The sequence below is a fragment of the Thermobia domestica genome, chromosome 13, assembly GCF_964235325.1.
Source record: "Thermobia domestica chromosome 13, izTheDome1.hap1.1, whole genome shotgun sequence".
NCBI classification, from domain to species: Eukaryota; Metazoa; Arthropoda; class Insecta; order Zygentoma; family Lepismatidae; genus Thermobia; species Thermobia domestica.
This window is the reverse complement of record NC_137466.1, coordinates 43,225,503-43,251,356: the sequence shown is the minus strand read 5'-3', so window position 1 is coordinate 43,251,356 and position 25,854 is coordinate 43,225,503. Positions and strand designations below refer to the sequence as shown.

The window sequence follows — 25,854 nt, the reverse complement described above, 5'->3', positions numbered from 1 at the left end:
GTATCCGGTTTCTGTAATCGGAAGGTGTACCATGGGTTACAATTCATCAAAGACTTTCGCCACAATACGGGAACAGTGTCTTGCCGCAATAGAGGGTCAACGAATGCATTGAAAAATTCAAAGATGGTCACACAAGAGTTACGCACAAGGAAGGAGCCGCATGAGTTTAAAATAATGGCTCATCTTCCATACAGTCCTGATCTTGCCCCTTCCGACTACCACTTGTTTGGTTCACTCAAATAGGTATTGAGGGATGTCGATTCACCTCTGACCAAGAAGTGAAGGAAGCGGTGCATGCATGGCTCGCAGCTCTTTTCTGAGGGTATCGGTAGTTTGTGCAACGATGGACCAACTGGTTGAAAAGCAAGGGGACTATATTGAAAAATGATGTTAGAGTGAGTTTACTATTTGTATTGCAAAAAAAAAAAAAAAAAAAAAAAAAAGTTATAGCTACATTGCGTATATTTTTTTACTTACCCTCGGGTATATATATATCTCGGGAGACCCTGGTTTGATTCCCGGCGGGAGCTCATGTAGTTCGGATTCCACGTTAATCAGTAGGTCCACGTCTCATATAGCCTCGCTGCTGAAAGGGACGCTAAACTAAAATCACCTCACCATATATATATATATATATATATATATATATATATATATATATATATATATATATATAGAGAGAGAGAGAGAGAGAGAGAGAGAGAGAGATAGTAGAGATGCAAAAAAAGCCGACTCTTTTGAAAAAAAAAACTAGAATTTTGAAAATTTTGGCTTTTTTCATTTTCATGATTTTTCTGTTTAAATAGCTTTCTTATAGTATACTCTAAAGTTAAATAAGATTCCATGACCTAAATGCCATATTTCGCTCTGGAATTCACTCACCATCATGATGGATGGAGCATATGGTTTATGAATTAAAGTAAACATAAAGTACGTAGTATTTGAGAGCAATTTTAGAAACTACGAGGGTGGGCTTATGTTCTCGGTCCGACCCAGAAGGACTTGAGCTGCAGGCATGAAAGTGTAAGGCTATTCAACATAGTCCCCTCGAAGGTCAACACACTTGGCACTTCGATGCTGCAACTTCTCCAACCCTTAAAAAAAAAAAAAAAAACTCAAGGTCTGCAAAAAAAACTGTTCTGCAGCTGTTATCACCTCTTCACCACTGTGAAATTTCTGTCCTTTCAGTGCTGTTTTGAGTTTTGGAAACAGATAATAATCAGAAGGGGCAAGATCTGGCGAGTAAGGTGCGTGGCCAATGCACTAAAACCGTAGGTCCCTCAGAAAATCCATTGTTCTGCCAGCCTTGTGGACGGGAGCATTGTCCTGCAAGAACAAGACAACTCGTGTAAACTTCTATAAACTTCCCCCGGCGCCTTTCTTTAATAGCACCCTTTACCTTAGCCAGCAGACTGCATTAATACTCTGCAGTTATGGTTTGGCCTTTGGAAGGTAGTCTGAGAGCAAAACACTATCCTTATCCCAGAATATTGAGGCAAGCACCTTCCCTACGGACTTTTGTGCTTCGAATTTTTTGGGCCTTGGAGATCCTGAGTGGCGCCACTCGCATGACTGCTCTTTGGTTTCCGGATTAAAGTAATGCAACCACGTTTCATCCTGGGTAACAAGCCGATTCAAAAAATCGTCCTTGGAGTTCGCAAAATGCCGTAAAATCACCTGCGATGATCTCACACGTTCGCGTTTCTGATCCACGTTCAAACATTTCGGAATCCATTTCGCAGAAAGCTTGTGCATGTCCAACTGATCATGGATTATTGAGCCAACACGTTCTTTGGATACGTGCACTTTGTCAGCTATCTCCTGAAGCGGAATCCGTCTGTTGCTCAAAATCAGGTCATGAATCTGGTCCACTTTTTCCGGAGTTGACACTGACACTGGTCTGCCACACCAGTCACCATCTTCTGTTGAAAATTCACCATGCTTGAAGTTCGCACACCATTTTTTCACAGTGGAGTATGAAGGGCACTGTCCACCCAATGTGTCTAGCATGCATCCTTGGGCGACTTCAGTTGCAGGAAGAACTTCATTACACCTCGCAACTCCTCTTTGGTGAATTTGACATCTGGCTCCGCTATGGTTCATTCAATTACCTGTAAAATAAAAACCGTTCATGGTAGAATCGTGAAATTTGGTACTCAAACATATAAAAGATCAACATTTCACATGACATCAATTACATCAAGATAGTACATTCGGAAGGGGGTCGGGCCGAGAACTTATCAGCCGACCCTCGTATTTAACTTTATTTCAACTTCTGAATTATCGACATTTTTTTCTTCTCTAGATCATTTCTTTTTAGCCGTTTCACTTCTTAGAGCTTAGTACTCTAGCTTCTAGCACATAATTAAACTTATGTTTTTCAATATATCCATCAGAGCGTACGTTTTTCAATATATCTGTCAGAGCGTACTTCCACATTTCCGTTGTGCTGTGGTCTGCAATGATTAAACAATAATCTTCTGGACACAACCTTGAGTACCATTTGATAGAAATAATCAGTATCGGATTTAGAAAAATATTTGGGAGGGTTTTTTCTGAATAGTGTTTGGTTTTTCTAAAAATTCCTAACATATTTAAGAGGAGCTTAAGTTTATGAGTACAGGTGTAACAAATATTTCGTTTTGTTTGCATATTCAACTATAATCTTCCAGATACAACCTTGAAGACCATTTTATACTGATAATCAGTGGCGGATTTAGAAAAGTATTTTGGGAGGGGCTTTTCTTATTGGTGCTTAGTTTTTCTAAAAATTCCTAATTTTCTATTTGAGGACAGCTTGAAGTTTATGAGTAAAGGCAAAACTAATATTTAGTTTGTTTTAGAAATTCCGCAATTTCGGGATAGAGGCTTCAATCCGAAAGACATCCCCACCCTAACCCTCTTCGCAAATCCATCACTGCTGGTAATTAGTAATAACAAAGATTTAAAAACGATTAGAAAGGAAGTCGGCCAGGACTCACAGTACACGCACTATCTCTACATTCACAGATGGAATTAAGAAAAACTTTTGTCAAAATGGTTGAATGCGGGATTGAATCCCGGACTTCACGATAGAAGCGCGAAAGCTAACCACTCACTCATGTTTGTTGTGCAGCTGTGCTTAACTTAAATGTATTCTCTTTCTCTATGGCCACAAAAGCTCTCCATTGACTTCTGTTCTTATCCAATTCAATCCAGTTTCTACTCTGTATTCCTATTTCTGCTAGATCCATCTTAATATTGTCCTCCCATCTGGGCCTAGGTTTTCCAAATGGACGTTTCCCGATTGGATTTCCAGTTAAAACTTTGAAAGCGTTAATACTTTCTTCCATTCTGGCTACATGACCTGTCCACCTGAGCCTCCGAGACTTGATGACTCTTAACGATGTTTGGTAAACCGTATAAATTATGTAGTTCCTCCTTATGAAGTTTCTGCTATTCCCCATTCCCGTTCCTCTTGGGTCCAAATATTCGTCTCAGAATTTTATTCTCAAATAATTTCCGCCTGCGTTCTTCCCTCAGCGTAAGCGACCATATTTCACAACCATAAAGTATAACAGGCATGATTAATATTTTATATATTTTAAGCTTTAAATTCCTTGGCAGAATTCGCGACGACAAAATGTTTTGAACTGAATAACAAGAATTTCCTGATTTCAGTCGACATTTAATTTCTTTGTGGGTATGATTTTGGTCTGGTAATACTGATCCAAGATATTTGAAAGTATCCACTGTGTCGAAAGTATTAATTGATATTTTAACGCATTCATAATTTGCCGTATTACGATCCTTGTGAACTTCCTTGTATTTAGATTTCTCTGCATTTACTCATGTCCCTGCAAGCGTTTAATAAGGCCTCTGCATTTCTTTCGATTGTTCTCCTACCAGATTTACTTCATAGCCTGGCGAATACCATACAACTCTAGGCCCTGGTCCCTATCTTTGATTTTTCTTATAGCGTACTCCGGAACAAAGCTGAGTAATAACGGCGATAACGCATATCCTTGTTTCAGGCCAATCTCGATGTGGAAGCTTGCATTTTTCTACTCGGACTTTACTCTGGGATTCATTTAAACACTTAATAAATCTAGATTTTCGGTATTCCAAATTCTGTAAGAATGTTGTACAATGTTTCCCTCCTAACCGAGTTGTAAGCCTTTCTAAAATCAATAAACAGTTGATGTACTGGGTAATATATTCCCATTTCTTTTCGAGTATTTGTCAAATGGTAAATATCTGGTCGATTTCGACTAAATCCACACTGATAATCTCTAATAATTTCATCTGCGTATGGGGTCAATCTTATTAATAGAATGTTAAGAGAAATGCCTCGATAATTATTACAATCAATGTTTCGTCTTTCTTGTGAATTGGAACAGTGATTGATTTTTCTACTCTTTTTAAATGTATTCCATAGTTTTTTGTATTAAAAAAAAGTTTCGTAACGATATGTTGAATTTTCTTGTTAAAAATTCAGAAACCTTCAGGACTGGGTAAACCGTGATGGTGGTTATATATTCTAGGAAACTATACGCTCAGATGAACCGTCTATTACGTATATGATCCATGAACAGAAAATTCGATACTTTCCCGATTCTGAACAAGCTTAAGGAACAGTCAGTGCATTACAGAATTTGGAGCTTTACCAATTTTGCAGATCCGAAGCACCTGATAGGTGGTAACAGATTATTACGTATGTGATCAATCAATGAAACATTTGTTCGAAATATTCATACAATGTATATGAAAGTTAAAACAACTGCAAAATTTCAAGAATGTACAGAACCACCCGAAACGAAACTCTTGATGTGCAAATTTCTCTCATGTTTTTCTTTATTTTGCTTCAAAAGGAGGGTGTGTGATATTTTGAAGTAAAAATACTACATACAATTTTGCTATTTATTTGTGTATCATTTTTTAAAGTACTTATTGTATATAAGAGGTTAAAATATTTCATATATTGGCTAATGCTTTGGAATTCATAATGCCAATGCATCTCTAATAGATAGATATAAAATTTTCACCCCTAGTATCGAACTATAATAACGATAGTTTAACGACAGTTCGTTGTTGCTTATAAAGATTGAAATTGTTGTGTATTTCTTGAATTAACATTCACTGTCAAGTATAAATAATAAGGGTGGTACTTATTTTATTTTTTCGACTTCCGAGTTTTCTATAGTCTTACATGGTTCCATAGCAGACCAAAGTAAATCACGGGAAAAATTAGTTATATTGAATAATATTAACCCTTTAACTCTTTGCGGTACGGAGTTTCTAAAACGTTATGTAAAAGGTGGTATAATGCAAGTACCACGGTGCTTCAAAGAGTTAATGGGCAAGAATTGATAGCATTATTATTTAAATATTTAATTTGCTTTTATGGTTGAACCATGTCTTCTTGACCATAATTTCGTAATTTTTAAAGTATTTTTGTACTTTGGTTACAAAATACAGGGTGTTTATTTCAAAGCAACATGTCCATAAAATAGGTCTTATGTGTAGTTACTGAGCAGCATTGCCATATGATGGTAAAATATCATAAGAATACTCTCAGTAATTACCAACAGTTTCGTTGAAATATTTTCCTACAGAGCAAGAAATCACAAATAAATAAATAAATAAATAAAGAGAAAAGAACTTTCACGGAACGTAGGAGATAAAGCTTCTACAATTCTACAATACTAAATTTGACTTGTCCCCTGTTTGACGAAGCTTAGAAGTATCTAAAGAAGCGACCAACGAATCATGTATATGAATATTGTATGAAAGTAAAAACGCCAATTAAATGATCACTGAAGTTATAATCCGTGCGAATAATGCAATAGAATGCGATGTTGCTTGAGAGTAACGCTGCCCAATAAAGGGTTAAAAGGTGCCCCAAGTAACCTTAAGTTTTTAATGCATTTACAGTATACAATACGAAGCAAAGGTACCTTATAAATGGAACCGCTACGGGGAGTGACATCATATCTGGGATTGGGGCAACGGAGGCAGAATCGCATGTATTAACTGTATAGTACCATAATGGCAATAATTTTTAAGTCCGCCATCTTGAACTCAGGTTCAAAACTTTTACTAGGAAGGTGGTCATCTTACATATCGGTTTGGGGTAGTTTTACATCACAAATATACGTACTTGTCCATTTCCAACATTTCCAAATGACGTTATTTCCAACTAGTATTTAATCACTTAATAATTATTACATTCATAATGTCTCTTACAACTATCGTTCCAAAGTTACAAGGTATATTTGCCTCATATTGTACACTGTAAATACATTCAAAATTTGAGGTCGCTTGGGGCACCTTATATTTTCACACCATTGTTTGCTTTAACATAAACATGTGAATGACAGCATAAAGGATATTCTTAAGCCTTAGCCCCGAAGAGTACCCGTGGGACGTACTGGAAATATCGACAAAAAATTTATTAAAAAGCAACATTAACTTTAATTTTTATATTTTACTCTTGGGTTACTTTGGTCAGATATGTAACCATTTTAGGCGGGGAGGTGAGAAATGAGCAGAGATCTGGACGTCCAAAAATAGCATCAACTGATGCTAACTTTGTCCTGTTGAAAATTTTATCATGGAAGATAGACATGTCACCATGCAAGAGATTTGTGATATACTGGGGCTAACAATTGGAACTGTAGAACGAATGTTTAATGACGATCAAAAAGAGGGAAGGATTCGATCAAGTGTTGCAGTTGACGCGCTTCAGAAGAGGGATGCAATTTCTTGAAAACGGTTGTGATAATGGATGAATCATAGATTCCATTATTCAACCCAGAAACAAAAAGGCAGTCGATGCAGTGGAAACACACAGACTACTCCCCCCCCCAAAAAAAAAAAAAAAAAAACTCGGCAGGTGGCATCTAATGAGACAGTCTATACTCTATCTTCCGGGATTCCCAGGGAGTGATGATGTCCCACCTCCGTTCTTTTCATACAGTAAAGATCATACAATTATGGAAATTTTCGTACACTTTTGGATACAGAATTTTTGCCAAAATTGACTGAGAAACGACCGCAAATGATGATTTCATCCTCTACATGGACAATGCATCGTCGTTTGTGACCTCATTCTTGGCTAGCCATGGTATTGAACTTATGCCACATCCACCTTACTCATCATATTTAGCCCTGAGTGACTTCTTGTAGTTCACCAACCTCAAGGATTCTGTTCGTGGACTCCATTTTGCCAGTAGATCATCCATGGGAAGTGATATTTTTCAATATCTTGAAACAAAGCCCCAAAGATGACTATGCCATATGCTCACAAAATGAACGGAGCGATGGCAAATGTTCATCAATAAAGAAGGAGAGTTTGTTGACAAACACACATCTTAGTTACCTGTATTTATTTGTTTTTGGAAATTAGAAAGAAACGGCGCGTACTTTTGTTTTGCATATCGTAGAACCTAATAGAAGTTCAGTTTACAAAATTAAAATTATTACCGGTCATTTTTGGTATGATATAAGTTTAACAGTGCTAAAAGTTTATTGTTAGCTTCCGACGTAAAAGAACGGGAGATTATAGTTTCACTCTAGATGTACGTGTGTCTATGTGTATGTGGTATTTAATTTCTCGGTAACTACTGACTGGATATAAATGAAACTTGGTAGGGAAGTGGTCCATCCTCTACGAAATAAAGATCGCCACATTTAATGGAGATCGGCCAGCCTTGTATGTGGTACTTTACTTCTTGGTAACTACTACCCAGAAATAAGTGAAACTTGGTGGGCAGGTAGCCCATCGTCTTAAGGAATAAAGATCGCTATATTTAATGGAAAGCTCGGCCAGTCTTATATGTGGTACTTTGTTTTTCGGTAACTACTGACCGGATATAAATGAGACCTGGTGGGAAGGTAGCCTATCGTCTAAGGAATAAGGATCGCTATATTTGGTAGCCGGGGTCGGCCAGGGATAGGCAGCTACACTTGTTGCATATAATTTCCTACATAAAAAGTGTTATTAGCTCCAAAACAGCTGAAGTATTAGTTTATGCATAATTCCTGCTGGATGCATAAATGATAATTTTGTTCCACTAAATCAAACTATTATATTTTCAAAACACTGCTAATATTATTAAATTTTTACTAAAACATTTTTGAGTTTAGTTGATTTTGAGTTTAACGTCCCTTTCAGCAGCGAGGCTATGTGAAACGGGACCTACTGATTAACGTGGAACCCGAACCACATGAGGTCCCGCCGGGAATCGAACCCAGGTCTCCCACACCAAAGGCGCGGACGCTAACTGCTTAGCCACGAAGGAGCTCTAAAACATTTTTGTCTAGGACATTTGCTCAAATAGCTTTTATAAATAATTCGTCCAAGAACTAGGAAATCCAATGCGTTCACCGATTTCCCCTTTTCCTTTTCTATCAAGTGACTAATTAACCTTGACTATATGGAACTTCTCATTTTTTCTTCAGAATACATAAATTAAATGCTTTTTCATGTTATAAAGGGAAAAGAAAGACGAAATATACTGCTGTTTTCATTAAAGTTGAAATGCTCCAAAAACTCAAAATTTCCCAAGCAAAATGCTTTGAAAACATATTTTTTTCTATAAAAATAAATCCAGAGCCCCTGCATCTCTGGTTCCCACATTTTCTAATATTTTGATAGTTAGCAATACAGAATTAAAATAAATAAGTACATATCTGAATTTAATTAAAAAAAAAAAAAAGAATTACGATTTTATTAAACCAGGGATGCAAATAAGCAACAAAATTTTACTAGCCCAAGAAAAAAGCTACTAGCCCAAATCCCAGAATAGAAATAGTTTATTTACTTTCGGTATGATATTAAATACTCGCCCGCAGCGATGAACCACTCGTCCCGGGCAAGTGGTTATTTGCATCCCCGTATTACACATTTGGATTTTAATATTATATATATATATATATCGGGTGTTACAAAATAAGTGTTACAACTCTTGGGAGGTGACTCCTGCCATTGAGACAAGAAAAAAAGTTCTTTTGAACTATCGGCTATCGGACACAGTTTCGGATCTACAAGGTGCCGAAAGCGCGGGAAAATGACTTTCGGACGCCAATAGTTCGGAAACTATACAACGTAAAGAGTGCGGGTAAAAAATTAACTGAAGAAGTCATACCTGCTCTATTGAATTTTGCATGTTTCACAATCCTACAATGCACGCGCAAGGGATTCCCCAAAGGAACGTAGGGAGTCCCGAATAATCTGCCAAATGAAAATTGGTCTAAATGGATATGAATTGATACGGTTTCTACCGGGTAACAATAATTCGTTTGTATTAAGTCGATATCTGGAACAAATACAAAATGGCGGACAACTTCATGCCCGTTGTGTGTGGTTGCATAATCGCCAGGTACGGATCTGGCCAACAGTGACGTTCTGAGTATTAAGTATAGCGAATTTGTACTCAAATACTCTAGAAAGGCTTCTGGAGTGTCGGTAGAGCACAACACATGAAGCAGGGTGATTCACATGTGTGGAAATACCTAACGAAAAATGCCCAGAAATGCACTCATACTCAGTAAACGTGAGTTCAAAGCGTCGGAAATGTAAGGAATAGCATCAATAACATGAAAGGCATTGCCAATTCTCCAATAATATTTTATCAATCCGATGCAATATGATCTGCACGGTTGCATACCAATAAGGATGCAACAACTGAGGCCAAGTAGAAATTGTGCAAGGACACTAACTAAGAAACTTGGTAAACTCAAGAAATGTCAGTAGTGGGATCGCATGATAGATATTGAAATGTGGCCAATGTGTGGGTTGATATCAACATGTAGCTAATGAACAAATATCAAATATCCCACCACTGCTGGAATACCGTCCCAGGTGCGAAAACTAGGAAAGTAACGTTGTACATTCTGCTATTACATCTGGTGCACTTTTTGGTAGAAAGTAACTAGAACACGATTGTATCAATGTCTCTCTTTGTTTGAGACAATGTCCCACAGTCGACACATATGAAAATAAAATTTCTCTTAATCCATGGTTCAATTTCTGATAGAGCGTGAAAATAACGAACTTGTATTATGTCCCACGTCTTCTGGGACATATGACGTACTCGAAATATAGGAAAATACCTCCAGAAATTCGTATCTTACACAGAGTGCACATGCCAAGATAAAGACGAAAATGAACCAATTTGTCACATGTAACACTGCTGCTGGAACACCATACATATGGAAAATAAAACGACATGAGACATAGGAAGAAACGTCTTAAAGCTCTGATTGTTTACAGCTGTGCAGTAGGAGTAACAAAATGAAACACACAAGCATGTCGGGAGGCTGTACAAAAGCGCTCGCCAAACAAAGTGGGTACTCCTCAAAGAAATGAATACAGAGAAAGTGAGGCTCCCTCGAAATCACAGGGCTGGAGCGCTCGCTTTCGCTCGCGTGGTAGCAGTTTCCAATCTTACTGGGAGCCCACGGCCTCAGATTCAAGACCCTAGTAGTTATTTTCCTATTAGCCGCACGTGGGACGTTGTTCCAGTAGTAGTGGGACATGCTGACATTTGTCCATTAGCTACATGTCAATATCAACACACATTCACCACATTTCAATATCGATCATGCGATCCCACTAGTGACATTCAGTTAGTTTACCAAGTTTCTTAGTTAGTCCCCTTGCACAATTTCAACTTTGCCTCAGTTGTTGCATCCTTATTGGTATGCAACTGTGCACATCATATTGCATCGGTTTGAGGGATATTATTGGTGAATTGGTAATGCCTTTCATGTTATTGACGCTAATCCTTACATTTCCGACGCTTTGAACTCATGTTTACTCAGTATGAGTGCATTTCTGGGCATTTTTCGTTAGGTATTTCCACACATGTGAATCACCCTGCTTCATGTGTTGTGCTCTACCGACACTCCAGAAGCCTTTCTAGAGTATTTGAGTACAAATTCGCTACACTTAATACTCAGAACGTCACTGTGGGCCAGCATCCGTACCTGGCGATTATGCAACCACACACAACGGGCATGAAGTTGTCCGCCATTTTGTATTTGTTCCAGATATCGACTTAATACAAACGAATTATTGTTACCCGGTAGAAACCGTATCAATTCATATCCATTTAGACCAATTTTCATTTGGCAGATTATCCGGGACTCCCTACGTTCCTTTGAGGAATCCCTTGCGCGTGCATTGTAGGATTATGAAACATGCAAAATTCAATAGAGCAGGTATGACTTCTTCAGTTAATTTTTTACCCGCCCTCTTTACGTTGGATAGTTTCCGAACTATTGGCGTCCGGAAGATATATTTGCATGCTTCCGGCACCTTGTAGATCCGAAACTATGTCCGATAGCCGAAAGTTCAAGAGAACTTTTTTTCTTGTCTCAGTGGCAGGAGTCACCTCCCAAGAGTTGTAACACTTATTTTGCAACACCCGATATATATATCTATATATATATAGATATAGATAGATAGATAGATATCTTCAACCGGTCTAAATGTAACGAAAACGTTACATAGAGGCCTGTGAGGAAATCTAGTCTGGGGTTGAGCGGTCTCTTTTAACTAAAGAGGTTTCTTTGTAACGGAAGAGTGGGTTCTTTGTAACATCGATAATAACCAGATTCTGTGCACCATGAATGGTCTCTTCGTAACATTCAGTGCTACCACCTTACCTAAAATCATAATTTGTAATTCCGCATTTAAAAGTTAAATTGGCTTACTTTCGACGGTGTACTGAGATGCACTTATGATTTGGTGTCAGTTAAGTTTATTTCCTTCTCTTCAGCTTTCTTCGTTCAAGATATTTCTCAGTAATCTTCTTTTTCTCATTGTCTATATTTATTTGTCGTCTCTGTATAAAGACAACCTATAATATTCACTCGAACTATCACATGGTCGAATTGTAAGCGCTTCTCATACAGGTCGGTCAGTATGGGAAAGATAACATGCTAGCGAATGTTTCCTCTCGTAGCCGGCTAGTAGTTAAACGAGGATATTAGTGAAATCAGATCAATCATGGGATGTCCAAACTGTTTTATACGAGTCTGTATACTATACTAGTTTCAACTGAAAGCAAAAAGGAAATGATCTAAATGTATATTTATTTTTCCCAAAATACAAGTATTTTTCTCCATACTTACGTGCAACACTACTCTATACAAAGCAAAAGTACAACTATAAATACTAAATTACGAAAGAAGATATATCGTTGTTTGTACTGTTGCAATAACATGAGAAACAATACCGCAAAATCACTTATCGTATTTCGATATTCATTACCAAGGAATTGATATTTTTATACTTATGTACGAGAAAGTAGAATAGAACTGGGTAACTAAAATTTGTTGGCTTATCAAAGCCAAAATTGTTTAGAAAATTGAATGTAAATTAATACAATTAATCTTCATTTTTATTATTTAAGGCTTCAGCTACAAAACTGACACAGGTTTTAAAATCTATTTTATTTTAATATTTTTACCAATTCAAACCAACCATAACTATTCCCACTTCCTTTATTCCTGGGGCCGCGGTTTACTCAGTGGTAGAACGTTTGCCTCTGGTGCTTGGGGTACTGGTTCGATCCCAACTAGTGGGCTTTGTGTTGGACAAGCACTGTGTGCGGGGTTTTCTCGGGTTTCTCTAATTTCTTCCCACTTTCTTCATTCCACCATTTGATTCATTTCTCATCATCATCGTCTCCCTTAGCCTTGGTGAATAGTCATGGGACGTTAAATTAAATATTTCATTTCATTTCAGTTTTCTTCATTCCACCAATCATTCCAGCATCATCTATCTTCGCTGAGTTTTAGTTCTCTAATAGCCTTAAAAATTAAATTCACATTCAAATTTATAATCGTATTTTTTAGCTTTCAATTTCTAATATAATTTAAACCCCAAACTAATAATGTCACAAACTACCTATGTACGTTAATATCTTATTAATGGTCTTGCTCTTCTGCTGAGACCACAAAGCCTGCGTACCCATTCTAAATGAGTCAAAGGACGGCAACTTTTAAAAAGTACATTACCTCAGCCTGCGCTGTCTATACAGCGCATCACTTTAATATGAACGCTGGCACTTTAATAGAGGCATCGCTGAAAAATAGTTTGAAGAATATATTCACGTGCAAGTTAGCGTTCTTTTAGCCTGACATGTTAAATACATTCATACATTTGAACAGATTGTTACAATTACAAGAATAAATATTGGAGTTTGACCAGTAAACAAAATTATAAGTCTCTGCACTACCTGCAATACGAAATGTAAAAAAAGAAATATATTTGGTGGGAGCGGGGATCGAACCAAAGACCCCACGCTCCATACATAAGTGATCTACCATATCTTTATTCAATCAGACTTTATTACTATTGAACCACTGAACACATATGTAGGTGAGTAGAGAACATAATACTGTAAACTCGTAGCACTGTTAAATACATTTAATTTCATACATTTGTTCAGACTGTTACTCGCACAAGAATAAACATAAATTGATCATTAAACAAAATTACAAGTATGTAAACTGCCTGGCGTATGAAATCTTGAAAAAAAAAAAAACTGACTTGGTGGAAACAGGGATCGATCCAAAGATAAGCGCTATGCAATATTTTATTTTTATTATAAAAAAAAAACTTTCTCACCCTTTTCTCCATTTTTACCACTTATCAGGCCTACTGGACATGACAGAAAAACGAACACAGAAACATCGAGGACAGTTAAAATCACAAAAGCTCTCCTACCGGACATCAAACCCGGTATCTCCTTCCCACATAAAGCGTACGAGCTAGTCACTACACCAGTAGGGAAGGATATTATTTAGTCACTGAATACGTATGTGAAAAGGAAAAGAGTATAACACCGTAAGTCTACTGCACGTCTTGATACAATTCAAGGAATTCTAAATTATCTCTTACCACTTTTTCTCCTTCCAAAATAGAAGTAGGCTGAAGAAGATTTGTAACTTAATATCTCGTCTAATCGTACGTGAAATGTTTTAAGGACTAAGCATCAACTGTCTAATGCAAAATAATAATAATAATAATAATAATAATAATAATGTCTAGTTGGTGGAAGCGGAGATCAAACATAAGACCCCATGCAACATAGATGAGTGCTCTGCCAGTTTCCTTGTATTTAACCAGACTTCATTACCATTGAGTCACTGAATACGTATGTAGGTGAGAAGAGAAGAGAATAGTGTAAATCGTTGCACTGTTAAATACATTTCATACATTTGTAAACGTCATATATATACTCGTATATGGTGTTCATAGGACAACACACTACATGAATAAAGATTCACCTTAAACTGAAGAAATGGTTATCCTCCGTCAATGCAGTACATTGGTACAGCGTTCACCTCTGGTACGTGGAGTCCCTGGTTCGTTCCCAGCTCGCGCCAGGTGGGCTTTGTGCTGGACAAACACCGCATGCTTGGGTTTTCTCGAGGTTCCCACTTTCTTCATTCCATCACTTTATTAATTTCTCGTCATCACCGTCTCCCTTAGCCTCGATGCATAACCGTGGGACGTTAAAATAAATATTTCATTTCATTTCAACTCTGTCAATGCAGATTTATCGTAATTTGGAGAAATTATTATGTTCCGACCATGAAACAAACGCCGGAGAGATATACTAACCCGATATACAAAGATTTGTTGGATGTATAACTCGCAGGATAAAATGCTTTTTGTTTTTAAATTTCAGAAAATCCTTAAAAGTGAAATAGAGAAATAACAGCCCTTTTTTGAAATATTTAAAGACAACCAACAAATCTACAGAAAATTTGCAATCCGAGAGCGAAAGCCACATGTTTCTAGAGCTTGTAGTTCCCGAGATCTCACTGTTCAAAGGAATCGGAGACAAACATATAAACCTTGACGAGGAGACAAACATGTAAGATTACCATTTTAATATATAGATCATCTTTCGAAACTCTCGAGACGAGACCGAGATTAAAAGTCTTGATAGAGTTTACAATCGAGACCGAAACGAAGATCAAGACCGAATTTTTTAGATCGAGACGAGACAAAGACCAAGACCCCCTAAAAGAATTCAAGGTAAGAACTAGATTTATGTCAATCTAGTCTCGCCTCATCCCAATACCATCCTTAAACCGAATTTTTTAGATCGAGACGAGACAAAGACCAAGACCCCCTAAAAAAATTCAAGGTAAGAACTAGATTTATGTCAATCTAGTCTCGTCTCATCCCAATACCATCCTTAATAAGAAATTTGTTCAAAGAATTATAGTATCAACATTTACCATTTAAGGCACTGGGTCTTCAAGAAATCTTTATGTGATTGGTGTCGTGCTCCTAGCGCACATCGCCTGGGGCAAAGATACCAAAATACCGTAAATAAATTCAATTGGCCTACAGACCTTTATCGTGTTCCTATTGCACTAAAATATTTCGAGGTACTTCTTACGTAAGCAGGCGTCCTAAGACAAAACTGTGCCTATGTCCTATACGGAGTGGTTATATTCATTCTTGGTAATTGCTGCTGCTTATATTGTGTTTCAGTCTGATGTCTTACAAGCTTGATGGTGTTAGGATAGCTTTTCCCAGAGTTTTTGCTGAGTTTAGTTGATTTTGAGTTTAACGTCCCGTTCAGCAGCGAGGCTATATGAGACGTGGACCTACTGATTAACGTGGAATCCGAACCACATAAGCTCCCTGCGGGAAAATAACCCGGGCCTCCCAGAGTTGTTGTTATCACTATTTTTGTTATAATTGTTTTCTCACCTAAAATCTATGTAGGTGTACGGTTGTTTGGAGCACTGAGTTTTGAAAGTAATTTCAGCATGGATTTTAAAATCCGTTTAGTCAAATTGCGCTTATGTCACTTTGTAGTACAGGCAGTGATTAATATTCGATGCTATCGTCTTCGTCAACACTTTTATGCACAGTGTGAACACCATGTTCTTTCAGGCAGATTTAGCCAACTCCATTTTTGTATTTCCGAGTGTGTCACAATAGTCGTGTGTGGACTGCGCATACATGTATCAGCAGAATCCCTTTGTTGTACTAATTGTTCCTGGCAGCAGGAAATATTTTACCCTTTATGTTCATTTGCATATCCCCAAGTGGAGCTAAGATGCTTTGTCTAGTTACATGCGTAAACTAAAACACATATTTTTAGAGGAATATTGTTGAACTCCTGAGGTGCTGTCAACTTCTTCCCCTCGACAGGATTCGGCGAAATGTACCCAGAGTTTCTGCAGGAAATTTTGTGCTTTTAATTATTAATAAATTCTCAAATGGTTATGTTTCCCTATAGCAGACTTCATCCTTAGTGAAGTCTCGAATGCTCAATTTTGAGGGCGTTGTTAATGTGTAAGTAATTTTGAAAGTAGCATAGGTGTAAGTCATTAAAATTAAAACAGCAATTTTCCTGAAAATTACTACCCATAATGAACTCACCCCCTTCCCCCTGGGTTTGGGTAAATGCTCTTAATTCATCACTACCAAAATTTCTATATAGAACTCATGAACAATGAATGAATAGTGCTTGAAAATACACCTAAATGGCAGTGAACCTATTATTTAATATTGCTATTCTTATCGACTTCAACGGTAATTCTTTATGACAGTGTTGATAATCATTTTTCTGTCAGGTCCTACCATTTAAGAGAATCCCTAAAATTGATCGGAATCACAGCCATATTGAATGGGGTCTCTCCCTGGAGAGAGGAAATTGGCCTACTGTTCCCACCCTGACTAGACAAGTTGGGAGAGACAGCCAAAGCTCTTACTGTGATCGCCACTGTCTTTTATTCATAGCAGCTCCACAATTGCATCATGATGCTACGTGGACACGCGTGGCAACACAAATACCCGTGGAAAGAATCCTTGATAGTGCCGAAGTAAACCCTTCAACCCTCAATCCTTATGAGCAGGGTCCAGATCTTGTTGACCTAAAATTTTTTAAAAAGTGACCTATAAAATGACACTAAAATTCCTGTAAAATGACCCTAAAAATCACAAAAATTGACCTTAAAACTTACATTTTTTCAAACTTTTATTTCGTTAAACATTGACATTTTTTAATATCCATTGGATTTTTAATTAGCATTTCTCACTTATATTCAAAAAGTTTTGTTTCAGTTAGTTGCAGTCCATTGATCATTTATTTCTATTGATCAGTCCATTGTACGGCATTGTAAGTATTGAAAGCGTCAATTCACTTCCGAGTTGAAACTAGGAAGCACTCTTAAACAATAAAAGTTAGCAAGTGTAGACTACATGAAAATAATAGATAAAAACCTGTTTAAAACCCTTGTACGCCTTCTAAGCCATTTTTAGTTATTCATCTGATCACATTCTTTGTGGTCAATAACCCAAAACTATCTGTTTGGCCACCTACCAACCCCCACCTTTCGTTAAACAGCTACAGTTCAGTTTTCATTAGCTTGTTAAGAATGCAGTTTTTCCACTACAATGGTCAGAAAGTAAGAAAAGAGATTATTCAACTTCGTAATTTCCACATCCGTAAACCGTGTTCATTTAAAGATGTCCTTATGTAGAAAAAGAAAGAATTAAAAGACCATAAGTGACCTAAAAGTTATCTTAAAATATTAAAAAATGACCTGAAGTTTCAAAACGGCAAAAAGTGACCAAAAGTTGACCCTTAAAAAATTATATTTTCAGAACCTAGAGTTGATGGATAACGTTTTTATTTGAACTTGCCTTGGCCTATGTGTAACAGAAAAAAGGTGACTTGTCAACAAGATCCGGGCCCTGCTTATGAGCAACACTAATAACTATAGTTGTTACTGCAGTACACAAACACATCCAAAACACAGAACATCGCCGGCCCCCCAAAAATTGAGATGCTCAAGGAAGTTAATACTGAATATCACAGAGAGAAAATAATATCACAGGTCATCTGCACAGGTTGTACTAATTACATTATAAATCAAAGAAGCTGTCAGATATCTGACGCGAACTCCCTGTCAAAATCGGGAAAAAACAAATATTTTACTTGCTAGTAGCTCGATTCGGGCGGATTTATCAATATCGAGTACACAAAACAAATATTATTGCTAGAAACATCTTTGGCAAAAATGCTTATAATTTCAAACATTGCACCACTACTTATATTAAATATGGCAAATATCCTTACGGTTAGTAACACTGTTTAATATGTAACATTGGACTTTCTGCACAAAGGCCACACAACTGATTTTTTTTTTTTTTTTTTTTTTTAATCGTAATGTTGACTTAAAAGCATTAAAGACCATTCTCATTTGACAAAACTGTCACAAGTTTATCAACATCATTCGTCGGTATGCAAAGTATGAATGGCATGTCAAACCGACAATGGTAAAAGAGAAGTTTCGAATTAGTGTTTCCTCGTATGAAGTCATCGTAGTCAGTCTTTCTACTATTGTTAAGGAGTTTGGTTTACCAAAACTCCATTATTTATTTAGCATGTTCTTGTGTGTGTGTCCGTCAGGGAGACAAAAAATATGAAGAACTAATTGATGGATCATCAGCAAATTTGGTTAAAATATAGAAGATCAAACTAGTTTGTTACTAGAATCACCTACTCAAACTGGAAGTGATTCAAGTAAACCTTTTCCGGTTTTACCATTGATCACCATACAGCAATAATGGTAATAGACAGCGAGGAGCAGTTTTCTGCAATCGATTAAGCACCTCAAGAACATATTTCAATTTCATTCGCAACTCTTTACTAAAATCGAAAGTGGTTTATATTCACTATAACTTCTGGTTTCAATAAATATTTATCTACATAGAGCAGAAACAGTAAAAGATACAAAAAAGGTTTTTTTTTTTCAGTCGATTCAGCATCCGAAGAATAGTTTCCATCACCGTCGTCAATCTTAAACTAAAACCAGAAGCGTAGAAATTAACCACTTCCGGTTTCAATACTTATCTCAACAGAATAGAAGTGGTAACATATAGCGAAAAGCGTTTTTTTAGAATTGATTCAGCGTTTTAATAAAAGGTTCAATCTCTTCCATTAATACTCTATTTAAACCGGAAGTGGTAGAAATAAAACACTTGCGATTTCAATATTGATCTCCATATAACAGGAATGGTAACATATACCAAGAAACCTTTTTCATAATCGATTAAGCGTCTCAAGAATACACTCTCTCTACTAAAAGCTTAAGTGATAAAAATCTACTACCATTTCCGGTTTCAGGAGGGCCAATTGAGAAAATATCGCACCATACAAACCAAACTCCTTCATGTGGTGTACACATGGCACTACTACTTGTTATAATAAGTAATTGACATAATTGATACTTTGTACTCAAGTTGACTGCCTAATAAATATCTGCGAAATAAATTTTAGTCAGTTGTAAAATTACTTTCGTTTTAAAGTACAACGTTTTAATAAGTAACGTCAATATTTCCAAATAGGAAATGACATGTGAAAACAAGAAGAAAGCGTATATTTAAAATATATTGCTTTTTGTATGTGAACGCCATGAGAAAGTGAAAACTCATCAAATTTTTAAAATTTATGTTATTTTACGTTAGTAGCAGTAAGAAAAACATTTTATTTACTTACATTATTTGTTTATTATTACTTTATTATAAATACATAAATAACAATGCTAAGATTCATTTCTAGGAGTAAGTAAACATAATATTATTCAGATATTGCTGAAATATTAGAAAATTTCCAAGTGATATCAAATTGGAAATTGATTAAAAATTAACAATTATAATGCAATTCTTGTTACAAGTTCGGAAGGTCAGCATCACAGTCACTGCAGATCGTCATCATTAAGTAATTCTGATAAGTCATTGAAATAGTCGACATGAACTGCTTTCTCATTTGCTGCCAAATCCACTAACAGGTCACCAGAACCATCTGCCTCTTCCATTTTCATATGTGGTTGAGCTCTTTCAGGAAACGTTTCATCTGCAACAACAGTAGACTTAATGTTAACAGTTACCTACTTATAGTGAAAAACGTTACGAAATAAATCAAAATTATTGTAGGAATATCTCATCCAGTTCTTTGTCTTTAGGTATGGCTCCCTGTATTGAGACGACATTACCTCTTTGAACTCCTATGTTTATTCTTTGAATTATGAAGATGTAATTGCTTAGTATTACAACGATATTATCATTATTTCTATACATAGGAAAATGTATATTTCATCTGAATATTCGTAGACAGTTTATTAACAACACGTTATACTAGGCTTTAAATTAACGTATTCATTTCATCAAACACTCCAGATAAATTACAAACTTTATGCTGATTTTTTTTATTGCCTTCCTATTTTATATCAAACAAACTCTTAAAAAAATAACGTATTCAAGGCATTTAACAGCCAACTGCAACTGCATCCACAATTAGTATATTCTTTACTCTTCAAGTTTTCTGCCAATGAAAATAATTTTTAAGAGACCATTATTAGAAAATAAATGCTAGGAGTGTTATATATGTGAAGATTGTCTCAAAATACATTTTTTAATATCTTACTACATTTGGTGCTTACACGAGGTAATATTTAAAGTATAGCAGAATTACAAACTAAATCAACTTTTCTTATCAGCAGTAAAAGTGTCAGAAAGTCATTAAAATCGCCTGCAAACTGTGAATGAATCAAATGTTGCCCCCGTTACAATGGGTTAGCCACCTGTCATTATCAACATGAGTAGAGACAGAATGTTAGCCGAATGCCTATTCTTTATTATTAAAGATATGACCAAAAATAACGTTTTAACCCTTTTCCCTTGAATGCGGCGAGAGCCCCGACATTCGAGATTTTCCTTTCCTCTCGTATGTCGGGGCTACCCCGCACTAATTTTGACGCTTTAATTAATCGCATGTCGACAGAGCCCCGCTTGTATGATTTAGTTGACAACTTCTGTCAACTTTTGGCTGTCTATTCAATTCCTTATTCGGCTGTTCCTGCCACAGTTTTCAACAAACGAAAAGCGATATACAAATGTAAACAAACACCAAAGATGGCTGGGTTTGTGAAAGACAAAGATATACAAGGTGTTTTGGAAGCTTCAGATACCAATTTCAGTGATAGTGGTAACGAATATTTAGATAATGATAGTTTGAGTTAAGAAAGTAGTGGTGATAAATCTTCCGATTCCAATGAAAATATGACCAAGTGACAGGTGATGTGTTGACAAGGGACAATTGGACTCCCTATGGTAATGATGATGTAGATTTTCCATAAATACTCTTCACAGCAAATTCCGGGTATAAACCACCAGTTGTTGGAAGGCCAACTACAGAAATTGAATTTTTCCAATTATTTTTAGTGACACTTTGCTTGTAGTGGAATAGCTTAGCGAAAAAATATTTCACTTCCGGATACCAGTCTGTCCTTTTCAGCGCAGTAAGTATAGGTCATAAGAAATTGAAAAAGACCGGGACACAGGTTTTCCCTGGTCTAGGGTGGTTGTGGCTGCCATTTTCTAAAATGGCCGCCCTGTACCACAAAGTGTAGGTGTAAGTCAGGTGCAAGTATCTCAAATGAGCAATATTGGTGTCTATTCATTGATTTTTGATGACGCTGAGTCGATTGGAATAGTTTCTTAACATGTAAAATACATAATGAATGACAAGGCCGCCATTTTTAAAGATGGCGGACCTATAATGCTATTTATGGAAGTAAATCAGAGAGCAAAAGTCCTACAAGTGTAAATTTGGTGTCCATTTATAGGTTTTTGAGGTCGCTGAGTTGATTGGAACAGTTTTTGGAATGGTGAGACATATGCTTGATTGCCGGAAGTCGCAATTTTCAAAAATGGCCGACGTATAAGGCTCAAGCTGAGCATAAATCAGGAAGGAAAAGCGCTAAATGTGTAAAATTCATGTCGATTTATAGGTTTCAGAGGTGACTCAGTTTATTGGAATATTTTTAAGTTGTTTAGTACTGAAACAAATACATTTACATTTATTAAGTGCATTTACAATAGTTAATAAAGGAAAAAGTTGTGAACAATTTGAACTTAATTTTACGAAAAATCAGCTGTAGAGCAGTGTCCTTCGCGTGTGCACAGTTGGGAACATGGTAAACTCTTTTTCACACACTTTCATGTAGAGTAGCGCTTTTTGCAAAAACATGCAACGAGTTGCTTACAACTTTTGGATATGTCTGGAATTGCTGTCTAAATAGGTGTATACTGATCTCCACTTCGTTTCCATCAATAGCTGTCTGGATCTGGTGTCATGTATTCATGATTTGTACAATTTTGCCATAGTTTTGCTTGCAAAGCAGCACGCTTTATATGCTGAATAAGTGCATTCTTCGTAGGTAGTATGTTTTCTATTGCGCGATTTTTCTTCGTATACAGTATCCGTGTACACTCGTTCACATCATTCAAGGGAGACGTTCTATCATATAAGAGAACGACATACCGCTCTATAACAGCAGCACCTCTTCCTCTACCTCAACACCCATTTCGTACATATGTCGAAATGCTGAATCCATTTCTCTGTACTGCATCCATGCTTTCCACGCCGTTCGTTTGCCTATTCCACAGAATGCTGACACAGTGTCACACCCACTAAAAGCATGAAATGCAGGTAGATTTTTCAGGATCTGGGGACATAGGCGGGAGCAGATATCATGAACTGCGATATAGTGCCTGAACTTTCCACATCCATAATCAATCCATAGTTCATCAAGGTGCTGTATCTTGCTAAACACACCGATCGCAATTACTACAACATCTGAGTCTACTGTTCGAATACATACTTTTCTGTGACCATGTTCAGCTGCATTTTTGACGTTTAACATAAGTCGTCCATCTGCTTCCTCATGCCATGCTGGTGAAATCACTCACATCTAGCACTAAGGATGAAGTCACAACATTCTCGCCAATAGTACACACAACTTCTTTACCATCATATATTTCTTGGATGAGCAGCTCCGCTAGAAGCGTAGATAATTGTTCTTTGTTACTATCTTCTTTAGAAATCACTAAAATTTCTAGAAACTTGAGTAGATGGCCGAACACGTACGTAAACGCCTCTATTGCATTTTCTTCTCTGTCTGGTATCGCTCTTAAGAGAAGTGGACTTGTACGTATCAAAGACGACATCTACTCGAGTTACGGTCTTCAACACATAATTTATATATGGTTTAAAAACTTGGTGGAAGTAGTCTTGAAACGTCTTAGATTTACCGACCTTAAGAATGTGCACTATAGCCGCACCATGTAGAATAGTGGCACTGAAGTCAGGTGCGTCAGATCTCTCCTTCTCTTCGATGTTAATACACTCCGAGTACGTCTTGTTTGTTAGCAGATTGATGTAGTCGTCCGTTGTCAGAGAGAGAGGGGGTCATGGTTGGTTCTCGTGAGCAAAGAACTGATAAATATCACTTTCACGTGATTGCGATGCGATGAACAATTTACAAAAGAGATTATAATCTCTTTGCAAATTCACTATCTTCTCGTTTGTGGCACATTTCTTCTTCACGGGTGAGTTGAATATTGAAATATTGTTTTTCGGAATGACATTGTGTATCAAGAGTTTAACATAATCGAGACGATTTGTTACGTATTCCTCATACTGCCGAAGTCCCTTCTCATGCAATTCTTTAATTCTCTGTCTCATTTCATTTTTTGGCGTTATCTGCCGAATGTCAATTGATACCAACACCTCGCCTTCAAATGGATTTCCATGTTCATTTAGAGCAGCAATAAAATTTCTCACGTGTTTCCGAAATCTTTCATTATGAACATTAGTATCTTCGTGATGATCCAGTGGTCGCGATGATGTTGATTGCGCTTGGAAAAATATACTCTCCTCGGATTTGGATAACATTGCAGAAAGTTAGGACCTGCCAACATCCACTTCAATAAAGCGTCTTTGTTATCCAGAATTCCTATGGCACCTCCATTTCCTTTCACAAGCTTATTGTTTTGTTCGTGGTATTGGTCATTGGGGATAGATGAAAACAATGCTCCAGTTCTAGAACTAGTAAAATGGCCGTTGCAGAATTCCGCGTAAATCTCTGGATGTCTGGTTGGTAACTCCTTCAGAGTGCGAACAAATACAGGCAACCACCGAGAATAATGAACAGCATCCAGGGCAAATGTCCATGGGCATGTAAGTTCCAATGTCTCCAAAAACATGTGGTAATTAGATGTTTGGATGCTAAAAATGAAGCATAGAAGCAAACTTTCCAGCTCCATGACTTGATTCCAGAAAAGGAATTGTGGGGACTTTGCTTTCCTTCTTAAAATCCACGACTGAATTGATTCATCATCTGTACTTGAATTTGCAGTCACTTGAAATGCCTGCATTCTCATGTAGTGCAATGATGCGAGGGTTACTTCATGAGAATATCTCGACCGTTTTACGTGAGATGATGTGAGGCATGTTTCTGCAACCCCTGGTGTAGCAACTCCAGCTTCTATGAAAGTTTCCGTCCAACCACTGCCTGGCAGCAGTTTTCCCAGCAAGTTGAGTAGCATCATCTCTATGTGGAGGGAACCCATCATTAGCACAACTTTATTGTCTCCGTACTGATCAGGATATCTCCATTGGAGCTGTTTCCCAACAGCATACACTGGTTGAACTGCTGTAATTACTGGAATCTGTGAATTGTTCAGTTTTGATGTTGCAGCAATGATGATATCCATCGCATGTTTCGCCATCGCAGATGAAGCTATTTCTTCAGGCAAAAGAGGAAGTAACATACCATGGCTCTTTGGAATTTTACAATCGTATGGTACTTTAGCGAAATAAGATGCAAAGGAGATTCGAGTATTTAAATTTTCATTTTCTTCACTTGAAATGAAGTTGTGCACGTATTGAAGCCATGGCTGTAAGAGGCTTTCAGAGTTGAGTGTAGAAGAGGGCATTTCCGAAGTATTGATACGAGGAAGTATCTGATCATGTTTGTTACATGGAGATATGGTGGTGTAACTTTCAGGCAGCTCGCCAATCAAGTTCTTATCCCACTGCGTAATAGCGAAATTTTCATCAGTTGTATTGTCACTAGAAACACAAGGATGCTGTATAATTGTTATACTAGAACCATGGAAAGATCCACTAGATGTAGATGATGATGGATTCTGGTCGATATTGTCGATTGCGGCAGTAGTAAACGGATTTGATACCATGAGTGGTGGACAGACAATGCCATCATCCTGGAATTTTTTGCACAAAACATTACTAACAGTTGATGTCACTTGTTGTACTCGGTCATATGATACGCAGATCCCTAACTGGTTTAGTTTATCTATGATCTTCCTTTCCTGGTGATATTGTGGAGCATTAGTCTCACATATAGAGGAAGCGGGGTTTCACTCTTCAAAGAATGGCGTGGCCGTTGCACACTAGGCTTTCTTTTTTTTTTTCACACTGTTGATACGTATTAGTTGGGCTATCGACAAAGCTGCTAAATGTGTTTCATGTTCATTTGATGATTCAATATCAATATTTTCACCTTCAAGAACCATACGAGTAAAGTTGAGTAAAATGATTGGGACACAGTTTGCTAGAGTGAACTCTGGATGAAAATGTCCTTGAAATTTTGGGAAATCTCTGAATTCTCTACGTAGAATTGATGCAGCACGTGCTAAACACATGTCATCGCTGAAATCATTGAAGGCACACGCATCTTTAATCGCATCACCAACATTTTCCTCGAAGCTCAGGATTACTTCTCGGCCACTTTTATCAGCTCTCAGTCCAGGAACAAAAGAAAGAAAGTTGTCCTTTAAACGAGTTCGATTTACTTCACGTTCGGTAGTGGATACTCCCATGTTGGACATGCGTTGAGCTACAAGCTTCGTCAAGTCAGAAAGTTTAAACACAGGCGAATTTTCACTGCACAAGTATGTGTCTTGCACATACTGAATAAGCTCTGTGATCACTAAACCGTACACAACTTGTTGAGAAT

At 37.1% G+C, this 25,854-nt stretch overlaps 1 protein-coding gene across 5 annotated transcripts in view; it reads right to left on the bottom strand.

Annotated features, from left to right (window-relative positions):
* The window catches only part of LOC145668121 (PMS1 protein homolog 1-like), a 174,384-nt gene that overhangs the window by 4,109 nt on the left and 144,421 nt on the right, over nucleotides 1-25,854 (bottom strand). For 2 of the 5 annotated variants that reach the window (XR_014127973.1, XR_014127974.1), the window contains one exon: nucleotides 19,749-19,886. The exons of 2 other annotated variants lie outside the window; for them this stretch is intronic. Coding sequence is in view for 1 of the 3 variants with exons in the window: in XM_081735667.1 (XP_081591793.1) it covers nucleotides 19,729-19,886 (158 nt within the window). In the remaining 2 variants the exon portion in view is untranslated. Of the gene's footprint in view, nucleotides 1-19,568; nucleotides 19,887-25,854 lie in introns of those variants that run through there. One more of the 5 variants, XM_081735667.1, reaches the window with a different exon arrangement.